Here is a 15,401-nt window from a genome sequence, read left to right as displayed (position 1 = left end):
AAAATGGCAACTCTTTCCACCTGGCTCTATAAAAATGTATCTGATACAATTATATTGGCCCCTGAGGTGTGTGAAACTGGATTTGGAATTAAAATAGATGATGTTTTGAAGCATTCAGGATATGAATATCAACATCCTAATTGGGGTGAACAAAATGGATTATTGATCAAAATAAGCTTAGATATGTATACTTATGATTATAGGTATTGGAAAAAATCAGAATTTTGTACTAAAACTTCAACTTCCCATATTTTATTGCAATCTTTTAGATCACAAATATGGATTTCTGACTGTGAGGCATAACATTGAATAGAGTATATATCCTTGGTCTCCAGTCACTGAGCAAAATAATCTTAAATAAGAAATAATCAAGGATAAAAAAGATCTTGAATTTCTGATTTGAACCTATAAGCCTAGCAGCTAGCGTGTACAGAGCACTGTCTCCTTACCAGGAGAATGAGTGCAAGTGAGGAAAGGAATCCTCTGTATTTTTATTGCAGGAACACTGTGGCACTTCAAGCAAAACAATATTTGGCAGAAAATAGAAACCTAATCTCAAATGATCTATAAACAAGAAAACAGGTAGTATTTAGGCTTAACAAGAAACCTATTCTATTTGGCACTGCTCCTTTATGCTAGGTATGTGATACAGCAAAGGAAAAACAAGACTCTGGTTTTCACAAAAGAACAGTGACAATTCACAAGATGAGCAGTTTTTGTGGCTCACAGATCAAAAGATGTCGGTGACTTAAAATCACTTTTTAAAATCCTGAAGTTTCAATTCACAGCAAAACTAAGTTCAAATTTCAGAAACATTGATCTAGAAGTTTCTTCATGAAAATTCTTTCCTATCCTTAGTTCTACCATGACCCAAATAATAATAATGATAGCTCTAACTTATACGCTTTGACCACTCTCACTAGCTGCCCTATGTGACAGCCCAAAAAACAGGTACTTGCAGGGATAAAAAGAACTGAGGAGGGATATTAGACGAAAGAACATTGGCAGACAAATGGAACAGAATAGCTAGAGCCCAGAGAGCAAAAAGGAACGTAATAGGAGAAAAGTCAAAGAGGAAATGGGGGTCTAAAAATGAAGGGCAGGATGTCTATATTGCACAACTCTGGGAGGCATTTTTCACACTGTATGTGTGATTGGCACTCCCCTGGATTGCACAATGCAGCAGTCTTGATGGGGGGCTCTGATGTTTATATGGACTGGTGACTTTTTTATCGAGTGAGACTAGAAGACTTAAGCAAACTTGGAAAGGAGAGATATGAAAGTAAATAAAAGAGCCCTTTTGCTGCTGTGTGAAGAATAGCCTACAGGGGTAGAGGAAAGCAGTGAGGAAGCCAGTAAAGAGACAGGAAGGACAGTCAGTCATGAATCAGGAAGACTTGGACAGGCATTGGCTGTGGAGGTGGTGAGCACTGCTAACAGATCAGATATGGTATGGAGAGAAAGAGAAAAATCAAGAATGACCCAAGGGTTTGCATTGAAACCATTAGAAGAATGAAGTTGTTATATACTGAAATGGAAAAATCTGGGAGAGGAGAAGATGCAGGTTGGTTTTGTACATGTTATATTTAACATGACTTTTTAGAAATTCAAGTGGAAATAAATAGAGGGCAGACTATGCATGAATGCAGTATGTGTATGGAAAAATATGCATATGCATGCAGTTCCAGAGTTCAGAGGACAGAGCAGTCTAGAGACCTACTTTTGTACTTGCTGAGTTGTATTAGTTATATTTAAAGCCATGAGTCTGAATTAAATCACCAGAAGGGAAGAGATACACGAATAAAGCCCTGGGGCACTGCAACATTGAGAAGTGAGAAAAATGAAAACACCAAAGTGGTTGAAGAAGGAAGGAAACTCTGGGGTCCAGTGAAGTGCTTATCATGAAGAAAGGAGTGATTCAATGTGGAAAATGCTGCAGAGGTCAAGGAAGAAAAGAACTGAGAACTGCCATGGTACATAGCAACATGGATCACTTTGCTTGAAAGGTAGAGCAAGGATGTGGAATATGGTTTGAAAACTGAGGGAAATAGAATAAAATCTGGGATAAAATATAAATTGCAGCCATCATTACTTATATGGCCATAAGCAAGTATAAGGTTTCCCAAAGAAAATGTAAAAATATTGAAAAAAGAAGGTTGAATATCAATTAATAGATCAGTAGAGAAGGAAGGAAACTAGTAGGTGGCCAGAGTGATGGGGACCAAATCGAGCTGATGTTCTAGAATTCAAAGGCAGAGTGCTATAGATGAAGGAGAAACAATATAAACCAAAGCTTTCCACTGCTGCAGGAAGTAGCCATGTTTCATACTTCCTCCGTCTCAATCCCACATCTATTCTCTTCTAAGATGTTGTGCTTATGGGTTATACCAAATACTATCAGTTTCAAAGACCTTAGAAAGGAAGTGCAATACGCTGACTTATCAACCCCTCTACTGGGTTAATCCTGAACCATATTTTGTATAATACTTCCTAGATTTTTCCCATGTCATTAAATTCCAGTTTCCATTCTGGTAGCTGATTTAATAATTTACTCTTTGTATGTGTGTGTGATGCTGGGGATCAAGCTCAGGACCTCAACACAAGCTAGGCAAGAGCTCTACCACTGAGCCACATTGCAGTTCATTAGTTTACTTTCTATTGACCATCTTCTCTTCCTCTAATGACCTCTCCATTACCCAAAAACTTTGCCATTGCCCATGCCTCTCCCAGACATGCCATTGAGCTCAGCTCTTTGTCTGGAGGTCTGATTCTGTGCTTACTCCTCACTTAGCCTATACTCTTTATAAATATCCACATCACTATTCTTTTTCCAGTTCCTGGTAAACCACTCAGTACATAAAAATATACTTACAAATCAACAAATTCTAAGTTTGATGACCTTAAAGGTAGGTATGGAAAAAAAATATTTTTATAATTTAAAACTACAAACAATTTAAAATCATAAATGTAGGAAAATTTGAGGTTCTAAGAAAACTTCATTTCATTTAAGGCTAGTCATTATATTGAAAAGTGCGTGGCTAGTTTTCATATCTTAACTATGATCATTAGCAAAACATTGATTCAAAGTACGGCAAAGAAATAGTATTGCGGGGAACAGGTAGTAGAGAAAAGGTTAGATCAAAAAAAATTAACCTAGAAGGTAACACCCATGCACAGGAAATCAATGTGAGTCAATGCCCTGTATAGCTATCCTTATCTCAACCAGCAAAAACCCTTGTTCCTTCCTATTATTGCTTATACTCTCTCTACAACAAAATTAGAAATAAGGGCAAAATAGTTTCTGCTGGGTATTGGGGGGGGGGAGCGGGAGGGGGTGGAGTGGGTGGTAAGGGAGGGGGTGGGGGCAGGGGGGAGAAATGAACCAAGCCTTGTATGCACATATGAATAATAAAAGAAAAATGAAAAAAAAAAAAAAAAAGGAGAGAAATTTAAAAAAAAAAAAAAAAAAGAAAGAGATAGTATTGCATCATCTCTCCCAAATGAACCTGCAATTCAATAGGAGAAATTCAGAGCATGTGTCTTATTAAGATCCTGAAACTACAATTTTGCAGCTAATACATTAAAATGGTTGCTACCAGCAACAAGAGCTGGGCAAAGCAAATAAGATACCAGGAAAAAAGAAGAAGAAAATGAAAGAATAAATAACTGAGGCCCTTTCATGGCAGAGAGATCACTTTAGACTCACAGAAATACCATTTAAAAACTACTTTCCATATATGATTACAGCCAAGGTAAAGGAGAGGATTAGTCAGAAAGCTCAGAATGATTGATGGGCCTTGAACTTTAGCCTCCTGAGTTCTTACAACCCAACTATGGAAACACACACAAATGTTTATTTTTAAACCTCTGAAGAACAGTTCCCACAGCATTATCACTTTAGCACATTATTGTGCCAAATATGATGCTAAGAACCTAGCATCAACATATGATAGAAAGGATAACACCACTGTGTGTTCTTCTGTATGAAGACAAAATATCTTAGGAATTATGACTGGTTTACAGACAGCTAAGAGAAGATTAATTGAATTCACAGAACTATGCATTGGGAAAAGCAGCTGTTACAAGTTGTGGGTTTTGGCTCAATTCAGTCTGGAAAGACATTTGAGAACTCTTGTGAGAAAGGAGCTGTGACAAAGGGTAGCATTCAAGGATTAATAATTGAATCCCGGATGGTGGAATATTTGGTGGAGGTTAGAGTCTGGGGGAGGGGCTAGAATTAAAATAACCTTGGAGTGACCACCCTGACCCTCAATTTCCTAATTTATAAAATGAAGATGATAATACCTCAGGGATTCAGTCTGGAAGCAAAAGGAGCTAACAGCTGTGAAAGCACTTTGGAAAGGAGAATGGGGTACATAATATAAAGCGGGGGGATTATGATTTTCTTGGGGCAAATGATTTCACAAGTGAAATCAGCTTGTAGTCATCACTCATTTCTCAGGCTAAGCAGGAACATAACACCAACATAAGTTCACAGTGCCCCTTTCCTACATCAGAACACCTCTCTTCCTCTTTGCCAAGAGATTCCATTGCTCTATTAAAATATTCATTATTCCTCCATGAAATGACTTCAGTTCTGTTGCATTAACATTTACTCTCTCTTTTTACAATTTCTGTAGCACAGCATATTTACATGTAGTCACTAATGTTCTCCTGCTTTTTTTATTACATGTTTGTTACAGACTACGCTTAACACTATTTAAAGGAAGCATATTAAGATCATGATAACAACAATGATGATGATTTGGGAGAAGAACTTTACAAGACATAAAGGTCTAGATCAAGGTTTCTTAAAAGCAGCACCATTTACATTTTGGGCCCCACATTTTCTTGTTGTGAGGTACTGCACTGTGCACTGAGGGATGTGTTTAGCAGCAAACCTGCCCTCTATGAATGAGATGTTCATAGAAACTCCTCTTGTCCACATGGTTACAACTAAAAATGTCCACAGAAATTACCAAATATTCCTGGGGGAAAAAAAGGGGGGGCTGTTGCAAAATCAACACTGGCTAAAAACCACTGCTTTAGATGGATATAAATTAACATCAGAGGTAGATGTGGCATCTTAACTCACCCTATTTCCATTTCCTTTTGACAGCTCTGGGGTGGCCTAAAACCCAACAACCTCATATTATCAGCCATATAGCCACTGGAGGGGGCAGAATATTTTATTATCGGAATTGTCTCATTACCAAGGAGTTGTTTTTTTTTTTTTAATTAGTGACAATTGTTCAACAGTGCAACATTGGAACAAACAAAAAGCATAAAAGAAAATGAAATGCCTATAGAAGGATTTGGGAATTTCTAATATATTCCTGAGACTCTAGAAGGCCACATGAATGTGCCTAAGCAAGATCTGGGGAGGCCCTAATATCACTCCTCTCTGACACTGAGACACTGCAAAGTAGGAATTGAATAAGACAGAGGTGCAAAATGCTTATTGTAGTACTGAAAATGTGCTTTACAAAGAGTCCCTACAAAGGGCAGGGTATTTATTGGCTCAAGGCTTTGAAGGAATTCTCTTCCAGCCATTAGCTGACCACTAAGCTGCTATCTGGACAAAAAGTTCATCAGTCAATCATGAGAAAGAACAAAATCAGTTCAGGAAAAATTACTAAACAGAAATATCAACAAAAGCAATAAGAAGCAGCAACAACAGGGAAGGGGAAATGCAATTCACAGGTTGGCACATTATTTAAAATATCCAACTTTCAACCAAAAAAATATAAGACATACAAAGAGCCTGGAACATATGGCTCACAAGCAAAAAGAAAACAGTCAACAGAAACTGAAGAAATTCAGACATGAGACTTATTAGACAAAGATTTTAAATCAGTTATTTTAAACACATTCAAAGAACTAAAGAACCCATTTCCAGGAAACTCAAAGGAAATATAAGAACAGTGGCACAACAAATAGCATAAACAGAGAGACATAGGTTTGAGAGGTGAAAAAAAAAAAAGTTCTGCAGTATAATAGCCAAAATGAAAAATTCACTGCAGAGGCTCAACAACAGATTTGAACAGGCAAAAGAATCAGAGAAATGGAAAATAAGTAAAGTGAAATGGTCTAGAATATAAGAATGAGGAAAATGTACAAAAAAATGTCCTTAATGACTTGAAGGATGTACTAATACATGCATAATGGAAATTCCAGAAAGATAAAAGAGGGAACTTGCCAGAAAGAATATGGAAGATATAATAGGTGAAACTTTCCTGAATTTAATGAAAATTGTTAATTTATGCATTGAAATACAAAAACTCAAATATAATAAATAAAATTAAAAGGATTTCCACTTAGATACATAGTAATCAAACTATCAAAAGTTAAAACATGAGCCAGGTGCGGTGGTATACACATGTAATCCCAGCACTTGGAAGACTAAGGCAAAAGGATTCTGAGTCTGAAGCCAACCTGGGCTACATAGTGAAACCCTTTTACAGGCATACACACACACACAAAGGTCAAAACAGAGAATCTTGAAAACACAAGAAAATCAGCAACTCATCAAGCAAAATAGAACCTTAGTAAAATTAACAGCTGACTTATCAGAATTCATGAACCCCCTAAAAAGTGGGATGACATATTCAAATGATAAAAATAAGCCTGACAATCACCAGTTCTTTATGCAACAACACCATCCTTTCACAATGGAGGGCAAATTAAGATATCTTCAGATACACAAAAGCTGAGGTCATTTCCCACTAGCAGACCCATCCTATGCTTAAAGAAAAAAGGAATAATAATAAAAGAGTCCTTTAGGATGACATAAAAGAACAGTTGTCAATAATGTGAATCCACATAAAAAAATTAAAAGTAACAGCTAATTAAATAGGTAAATGTAAAAGACAATAGAAATGTATTTTGTTTCTAAATATTTATTATCTGATTTAAAAGATAAATACACAGATTAATAACTGTTAAACTGTATTGCTGGGTTTTTAATGTGTAAAGATGGTTTAATGTAGAAATAGGGAACAAAGCTATATAGAAAGAAGGTTTGGCTAGTGTTGAAATCCAATGGGTATTCTTCTGAACTAGACTGTCATAACTTAAGGCATTAACTGTGAGTCCCAGGGGTAACTGATAAGAATGTCTCAAGTCAAGGAACAACCAGAAATTAAAAGGGTTTACTAGAATATATCTAATACAAAAGAAGGCAATAATGGAGGCTAGAGGAATCAAAAAGACATACAGAAAGCACACAGAGAAAAGGCAGATGCAAATTCTTATAATTAATTCAATGCAATTGAATTAAATAACTACAATCACATTTGCGAGTAGATAAAATCTGTAATTCAACTATATCCTGTCTATTAGAGACTCATTTTATATTCAGAGACACAAATAGATTGAAAGTTTAAAAAGGGAAACTTTTAGTTGTGAACATGTTTACCTATATTCTGCTATTGTGGGACATTCTACAGATGTCTATTATATATAATTGACTTACAGTACTTATGAGTCTTCAATATCCTTTTTAATCTTCTGCCTAGTTCTGCTACCTCTCATTGAAAGTAGAGAACATGGAGTATTATTATTGAATTTTCTATTTCTTCTTTGAATTCTGTCACCATTTCCTTTTTATATTTCTAGGATCTGTTGTTAAATTATGTTTTCTTCATGAACTGACTACGTTTTTATTCATTCATTCATTTATTTTGCAGCACTGGGGATTGAAATCAGGGCTTTATGCATGGTGAGCAAGTGCTGTACCAGATCATCGATTGACCTTTCATTATTAAAAACATCCTTCTCTAGTAACATTATTTGTTTTAAAGTCTACTGGATGTAATATAAGTATAGCCATTCCAGCTCTTTCAGTTATTGTTTCATGCTATATCTACAGATTAAATCTATATCAAAAATCACAGCTGAATTGTTTTCAGAAATTGATAAGCTAGCCCCAAAATTCATACAGAATACAAGGGACCCAGGATAGATAAAACAGTCCTGAAAAAGTTAGAGGAAGGGCTGGTAGAGTGGCTCAGTGGTAGAGCATCTGCCTAGCAAATGTGAGGCCCTGAGTTCAAGCCCCAGTCCTGCTGGAAAAAAAAAAAAAAAAGTTAGAGGACTCACACCCCTCAACAGCAAAGCTTATTGCACAGCTGCAATAATCAAGATAGTGGGTGTTCACATAAAGATAGAGAGATCAATGAAATAGAATTGAGTGTCCAAAAATAAATGTATATATCAAAGGCAAAGTAATTTTTGTCAAGGGTACTAAGTCCATTTAATAGGGAAAGAAAGTATCTTCAGGAGTTGATGCTGGAACAGCCAGGTTTCAGAACCCTTACTTACACAGTACACAAAAATTAATTCAAGATACATCAATGGCCTAAATATAAAAGCTAAATCTATAAGCTCTTAAAAAAATACATTACCTTCTATTAGGTAATGTTTTTTAGACACCTCACTTCTTCAAAGTCAAACACATTTGTGTTTCAAAGAACACCATCAAGAAAATGAAAGACTCCCCAAGAATGTAAAAAACATCCTCCATCTTCACAGATGTTAAGTTTTACGATATAGTTGATGCTGTATCATTCTCCTTTCCTTTCTCTCCTTCCCCAAGTTTCAGAGTATTTCCACTATTACAAACATGTTCTACATGTGACTTTGTAAAATGGAGGATGGGAGGTAAAAAGCTAAGGGAGAGCAATAGCAGGGGTTGAACGAACCAAAGTAAAGTATACTTAAGAATGGGGACACACTGAGAAACTCCTTTGAACATCGACTTAAATATTAATCACAAAAGACAGAACTGAAAAATAGGTACAATGGTGGGGGGCACTTGAGGGAAGGGGGGGTGAATGAAGGAGATTAAGGTGAGGGTATATGGTGGATGGACTTCATACACTTACATGAAACAGAAGAAACCTCTTGCAATTGCTCTAAGTGCAGCAGGGATGGGGTAGATGGGGAGAGGTGGTGGGGGTGATCTAACCAATGTATACTATAAGCCTATTTGGAATTGTCACAATGAATTCCCCCTGTGCAACAAATACCTCCTAATTTTAAAAATCTGCAGATCATATACTGATAAGGCCTTACATCAAAATATATGAACCCTTATAATTCACAAACTAAAATACAAAAAACCTAATTTTAAAATAGGCAAAATATTTGAATACTTAATTCTGAATATGACATACAAATGGATAATACTAATAAGCTGCTGAAATATTGCTCAATATAATTAATCATTAGCAAAAATCAAGAACAAAATGGGGTACTTCTTTACATCAAGCAGGGTAGTTACAAACAAAAAGAACATCAAACATGGGTGAAGACGTAGACAAATCAGGACCCTCATACATTGCCGGTGGGACCAGCATTTCTTCAAAATGTTAAACACAGAGTTACCTCTAGCCTCAGTAATTCTACTCTTAGTTATATACCCAAGAGAATTGAAAATGTACATTCAAACTTACACATGAATATTTCTAGCATCATCATTCATAATAGTCAAAAAGTGAAAATGATCCAAATATTCCTCAGGTACTATGTGTTTTTTATAAAAAATTATATATATGTATATATATCCCTATAGTGGAGTTCTAATCAAGAGTAAAAATGAATAAAGTACTGATATAAACTACAACATGTTAACCTTGAAATCTTGAGTCAAAGAAGCTGGTCACAAAAGGTCGATGTCATGTTGTGCGAGTCCACTCACATGAAATGTGCAAAATAGTCATAGTCATAGAAACAAAAATAAATAGTTGTCACCAAGGGCTAAGGAGAAGAGGGATGATAATTTACTGCTAATGTGTTAAAAATGTTCTGGAATTACACGGTTGTGATGATTGGGCAACTCTGAATATACTAAAACTACTAAACAGTATATTTTAAACAGCTGAATTGCATGATATGACAATTATATGTCAATGAAGTTGGTACTTTAAAAAGGTAATTATAAAGAATTATAAAGAATATCATATATCATCTTAACAGATACAGAAAAAAAATTTGATAAAATCCAAAATTCATTCATGATTTTAAAAAAAACTACAAACAGGTATTTCCTCAATCTGACTAATAGTATTCATGAAGATTTCCTGAATACTAATATTTCAGTAAAGGTGAAATATTGCAAACTTTTTTCCTGATGTAGAAGAAATGGAAATAAATGTCATTTGTAAACAATGTGATTATATCTTTAGAAAATCCAAATGAATCTACAGGCAAACTATGAAACATATTAAATGACTTACCAAAGTTCTTATATACAAAGAAATCAAAAAAGAAAGAAAAATTAAGAACATAATTTACAATAACATCAAAAAACATCACAGCCCCCAAGTGAATCTAAGGGAAGATATTCAAGCTCTCCATGATTAAATCTGTAACACATTACTGAAAGAAATGTAATGATATCTAATTTAAAACCTCATATCACCTTAGCATGGCATTTTCAGAAGTTGGAAGGCTCAATGTTGTAAAGAAATTCTCAATTTTATCTATAAACTTAATATACCCCAAATTTAAATTCAAAACAACACAAAAATGGAATTTAGAAAAATTACAAGTTGATTTAAAAATTTATATTAAATGCAAAGAGCCCAAAATAATCAAATGATCTTTAAGAAGAACAAAAATAGAAGATGTATACTATTCAACATAAAGACTTATTATAAAGCCATAGTAATTCATACAAATATGACTGTGAAATTGACAGAGGTAAAGGATTGCTCCCTTAAAAAAAAATCAAAAATCAAAAAAAGTTAACCTTACATTTCATCTTTCACCACATACAAAAACTAATTTCAGGATTATGGCATATGTAAAAAACAAAGGCTAAAATAATATTCCTAGAAAAACATAGGAGAAGAACTTCTGTCTATGGGGTAAGCAAAGATTTCTTAACACAAAAAATTAATTACAAAAGGAGATTTTGATAGTATGGACTCATTAAAATTAAGAACTTCTGTTCCATAGCAGAAGCAAATAGAGAATGAGAAGCAAATGACACAGAGGGAGAGCTTTGTAATGCATCTATCCAACAATTCCATATTTCTGTCATTGTAAAAATACCTGAGATAACAACTTAAACAACTTAAAGGAGGAAAGATTTATTTTGGCTCATGGTTTCAGTGGTTTCAGTTCATGGTCACCTGGCTCCTTTGCTTTGGGTCTGTTGCAAAGCACTTCCATCATGGTGGAAGTGCACCGTAGAGGAGGCTGCTCAAGTCATGGCAGATGGGAAGCAGAGAGATAGGAGGGGCCAGGGTCCCAACATCTTCTTCAAGGGCACATCCCCAGTGATTTAACTTTCTCCCACTAGGCCCTACCTCTTAAAAATTCCATCACCTCCCAATAATAGCACAGACAACAAAGCCCTTATCATATGGGCCTGCAGGAGTACTTAAGATCCAAGCCATTTTAAGGTGTATCTAAAATGCATGTGAAACTATAAATGAATAACAAAAAGACCATCAATAAATTGGCACAATATTCATATAGACACATCATAAAAAGGGATATTCAAATTTTTTAAATGTGATCAAGAAAACACAAAACTGCAAAGAGATAACCACATCACTTCCACTGGAATTGTTAAAGACCAATAATTCCAAGGATTGGGAAGTATTTGGAACAGCTGCAACTCTCACATGTAACTGTTAGAAGAATAAACTGGTACAACTATTTTAGAAAACTATTTTGCTGAACAAATACATAACCATGTTCAACCAAAGACATGTCCAAAAAAGAGTAATAGCATCACTATTGGCAGTGACTGAAAACCGGAAGCAGCTCACATGTCTGTCAACAGCACAATGGAGAAGTATATTGTGGAATAATAAGAATACAGCATATCAATGAGAATCAATGAACCACCAGATGAAAACATAGTGAATTATTCAAACACAATACTAGACAAATGCAGCCAGATATGTAATGGTTACATAGTACATGATTCCACTTACAGGAAGCTCAGAAATAAGCAAAGCTACCTAATATGTTAAAAAGTCAGAACATAGCCTTCTTTTGGGAGGCTGATATGATTAGAAGGGGTCTTGAGGGCATTGCTGGGGTTTCCTAATATCCTGTTTGTTAATTTGGGGTACAGTCACTTTGTTAAAGTTTATTGGACTGTACTTATTATATCCCTACATCCATGTATATGAATGGTATATCCAAATAGAAACTTCAAAATGAAATGAAACACAGACGACACCTACATTGCTTTCCATTTTCCTGCTGTGGTGAGAAGCAAATCCTGCTGTCATTGCTGCTTTCAGCTTGGTTTCTAAACTGGGAGCACTTGAGGAAATCAGGCCAGGAGGAGTTTACCATCCCCAGGACAGACTCACACCCTTCTTTTGCAGCCTCACAGAAAGATCTACAGGGCAGGAGACCATGCCTAGAAGAAAAGGGTGAAAATTAATGTTTTTACAAAATGCTTCTCAAAATAATAATGACATCAAAGTTAGCCACTAGTGCTAACTTGTATTTCCTAGAGTCAACAAACTTAGGTTTCTGCATTCAGAACTATGACAATTTCAGCCAGCATACTGTCTGGATTCTAGAGAGAATAATCTAGTTCCATAATGCACATCTAACTATCTCTTGTAGAAGCATTTATTCCAAATGACTTTTTAAATATTTCCTGTGCTAAAAAATAGACTGGCCAATTGAAAAGGACTCTATTTGACAACAAAAAGGAAAAATTAACATGGAAAAGAAGATCCCACAAAAATGGTTCTGGTCATTCTTTATCTTCATTTGAAAAATTCAAAGTATCTCCAAGAAGCAGAGAGAGCTCTGTTCCTTCCACCCCAGCCTCCCTAGGAAAGAGACATCATCCAGACAAGTGACAATTCAGAACACCTTGTACCACCACTTATCTTTTCAGATTTCTATTTGTCTGCTGCAAAATAGAAAAATGCCAACAACTGTGTGTTAGTGTTAAGAGTACTGATGTCCTCAGAGCTTGTTTTTCTTTACCTAATACACAACAGAACACTCCCAGATTCACAGCTTTGTGAATGACAACTTGGATGCTACCAATGCCAAGGCCACAGAACAGTTTCTTTTCAGACTCAAGTGACTTTCTCTACCTTACAGCTATAGGCTGCATCCCATGCCTCTTTTGTTCATCTGCTAAAGACATTTCAAAGGACTTCAAGGAAACTAGGAAAGAAAATCTATATGTAAGTCAAATCACTTCATGAGTGTAAGCTCAATAAAATACCACAGAAACATACAACAGTAGATCTGTAAGAAACCTTAAAATCATTTAAGAAATACAGGCCTAAAAAGGTTCTGCAACAGACTCAAGGTCACATGGTTTCTGTTATTAGCTTCCTCCCATCCAAGTACTAACCAGGCCTGACCCTGCTTAGCTTCCGAGATCAAATGTGTTCAGGGCGGTGTGATCGTAGATTCTACTACTAGCTTCCTAATGGCAGAGGTAGGAACAAAATCCAGGTGTTTGAACTTCCAGGCCATGCTCTATTCTCTCATGTCACCTATTCTCATATGAGGGCCTAGTAATAGGGCTTTACAAACTCCTTGATCAAACAAGCTCATATACCATATAATTACAGAGTACAATTCTACATATTACAGAAACATAATGAAACATGTCAGCCAGTGAGATAAAACAGAACTCATAGTCTTTGAAAAAGTGACTTGGAGGAGAGCTCTCATTATCCCTATAAAAATTTGGAAAAGGAGTCTGAAGGGGGCACCATTTCTCTTGCGGGAGCAAGGTTTTCTCTCTCGCTCCTTGGTTATTACTGGACCTAACTGGGCTTAACTGGGGGCAACTGGAGATTTTAGAAGAGATGCAGTATAGACAGAAAGACAGAAGTTGGGGTCAGGTGTGTTGTATGCTCCACTGGAGACATACAACCCTTATTGCTTCTTTTCTCTATCTTGATTCTTTAAGGCCTTACTCCTTGCAGTTCTTTAAAACCTTCCTTAAAACCTCTTTCCTTAGGCACTGTCCCATGTTTGCTCTTAGCTTATCTTTAGCTTAACTGTTCTTAAAGTCTTTTGCCCCCAGGCTTGCACCGTCTCATCTCTCTTTAGTTCTCTTACAGCCTCAGTGCTCAAACTCGCAAACAGTCACACCTACAACCTTTTTATGCATAATTCTTAATGTCTTGGTCCTTAGACTTGCACTGTGCACTGTCCCATGTTCTTGTTGGCGTTTTTTTTAGCTTTAGCTTTCCTAAGGCCTATGTATGAAGTTCTCAGCTTTGCTTTCTGAAGCCTATGTTAAAGTTCTCGGTGCAGACGTTCTATCAACCCCTCTTTAGTATTTTCCCTTGGACAATTCTTTTCCCTTCCAAAAACTTTCCACACCAAAAGGCCCAAAGTAAAAACTTCTTCCCAATATTCAAAGGCAAAAAGCCCCCCAAATCAAAATGCTAAGCAAAAAGCCCAAAAGCCCAAAGTGAAGCCCCAAAAGGCAAAAACCCAAAAAGTCCCTCTTCCTCCTTCAGGGGTCTTTTATAACAGCAAACAGGGTGGTGCCACGGGGAGGGGAGTGACATTGTAACAGGAGAAACCTGCATTCCTGCTTCTCTGAAAGCAATTTAGGAGACGCAGCTGCTCTGCCTTTCCCTGTTTCATGGCCAAGGGCTGTGCCTAATCTTGGCCTACAGGTTAAAAGCAATTAACTGCATCTCGCCTTGCTTTAATCCTCTCTCACAGGCTTTAATCCACTCCCCAAAAGAGTCCTCAACAATTACATTATGGTAAAAATGTTTCCTACTTTAAGAAAGTCACATTAAAACTGAATATCTTTTAGAATTCTCATAGTCACAGAAGTATCTACATAAATTAATATGTAACTAAATTTAATAGTAAAGATATAGATAGAGATTTTGATTTTGAAAGAATTACCTTTAATGAATTGGTCCAAAGAAGTATCTTGGTTTAAAAAAACACACCTGATCGCCACTCCAGAAATACATTTAAGATAGTCATAGAACTAAGAAAGTATCACTTAAATAACAATGTTTTAAAATTGCTTTCTTCTCTAAATCTTATTCCAGAAAAAATTAGATTATATTTTCTCATATAAATTTAGAGCTCATAATTAAGGAATGTGGAGAACATAGATTACTGGGCCATGGCTTGCACTTTGCTAGGCACTGTTCTAAGTGCTTCACAAGCATTAACTTATTTATTTCTCACAACAACTTGGTGTGATCAGCGCTATTACTCTTACCCTAATATACAAATAAGGCAACCGACCATGGGAAATAGAACTTATTCAAGTTCACTGTGATAATGAGAACAGGTTTAGAACACATGCAGATTGACCCAAGAACCCAGTCACTTCTATACTATAGGTAAGTCCTTACTTCATGAATGGAAGTTAGATTAAAACTTGATACATGCTTTCCCATTGCACAACCATA

General features: G+C 35.9%; 1 protein-coding gene across 2 annotated transcripts in view; it reads right to left on the bottom strand.

The window, feature by feature from the left end:
- Corin (corin, serine peptidase) overlaps nucleotides 1-15,401 on the bottom strand; it is a 251,062-nt gene that overhangs the window by 120,623 nt on the left and 115,038 nt on the right. For both annotated transcript variants that reach the window (XM_074042313.1, XM_020158428.2), the window contains one exon: nucleotides 12,207-12,388. In XM_074042313.1, the coding sequence (XP_073898414.1) occupies nucleotides 12,207-12,388 (182 nt within the window). The remainder of the gene's footprint in view (nucleotides 1-12,206; nucleotides 12,389-15,401) is intronic.

The sequence above is a fragment of the Castor canadensis genome, chromosome 9 (assembly GCF_047511655.1).
Source record: "Castor canadensis chromosome 9, mCasCan1.hap1v2, whole genome shotgun sequence".
NCBI lineage: Eukaryota > Metazoa > Chordata > Mammalia > Rodentia > Castoridae > Castor > Castor canadensis.
This window is presented reverse-complemented; position numbering and strand designations above follow the sequence as displayed.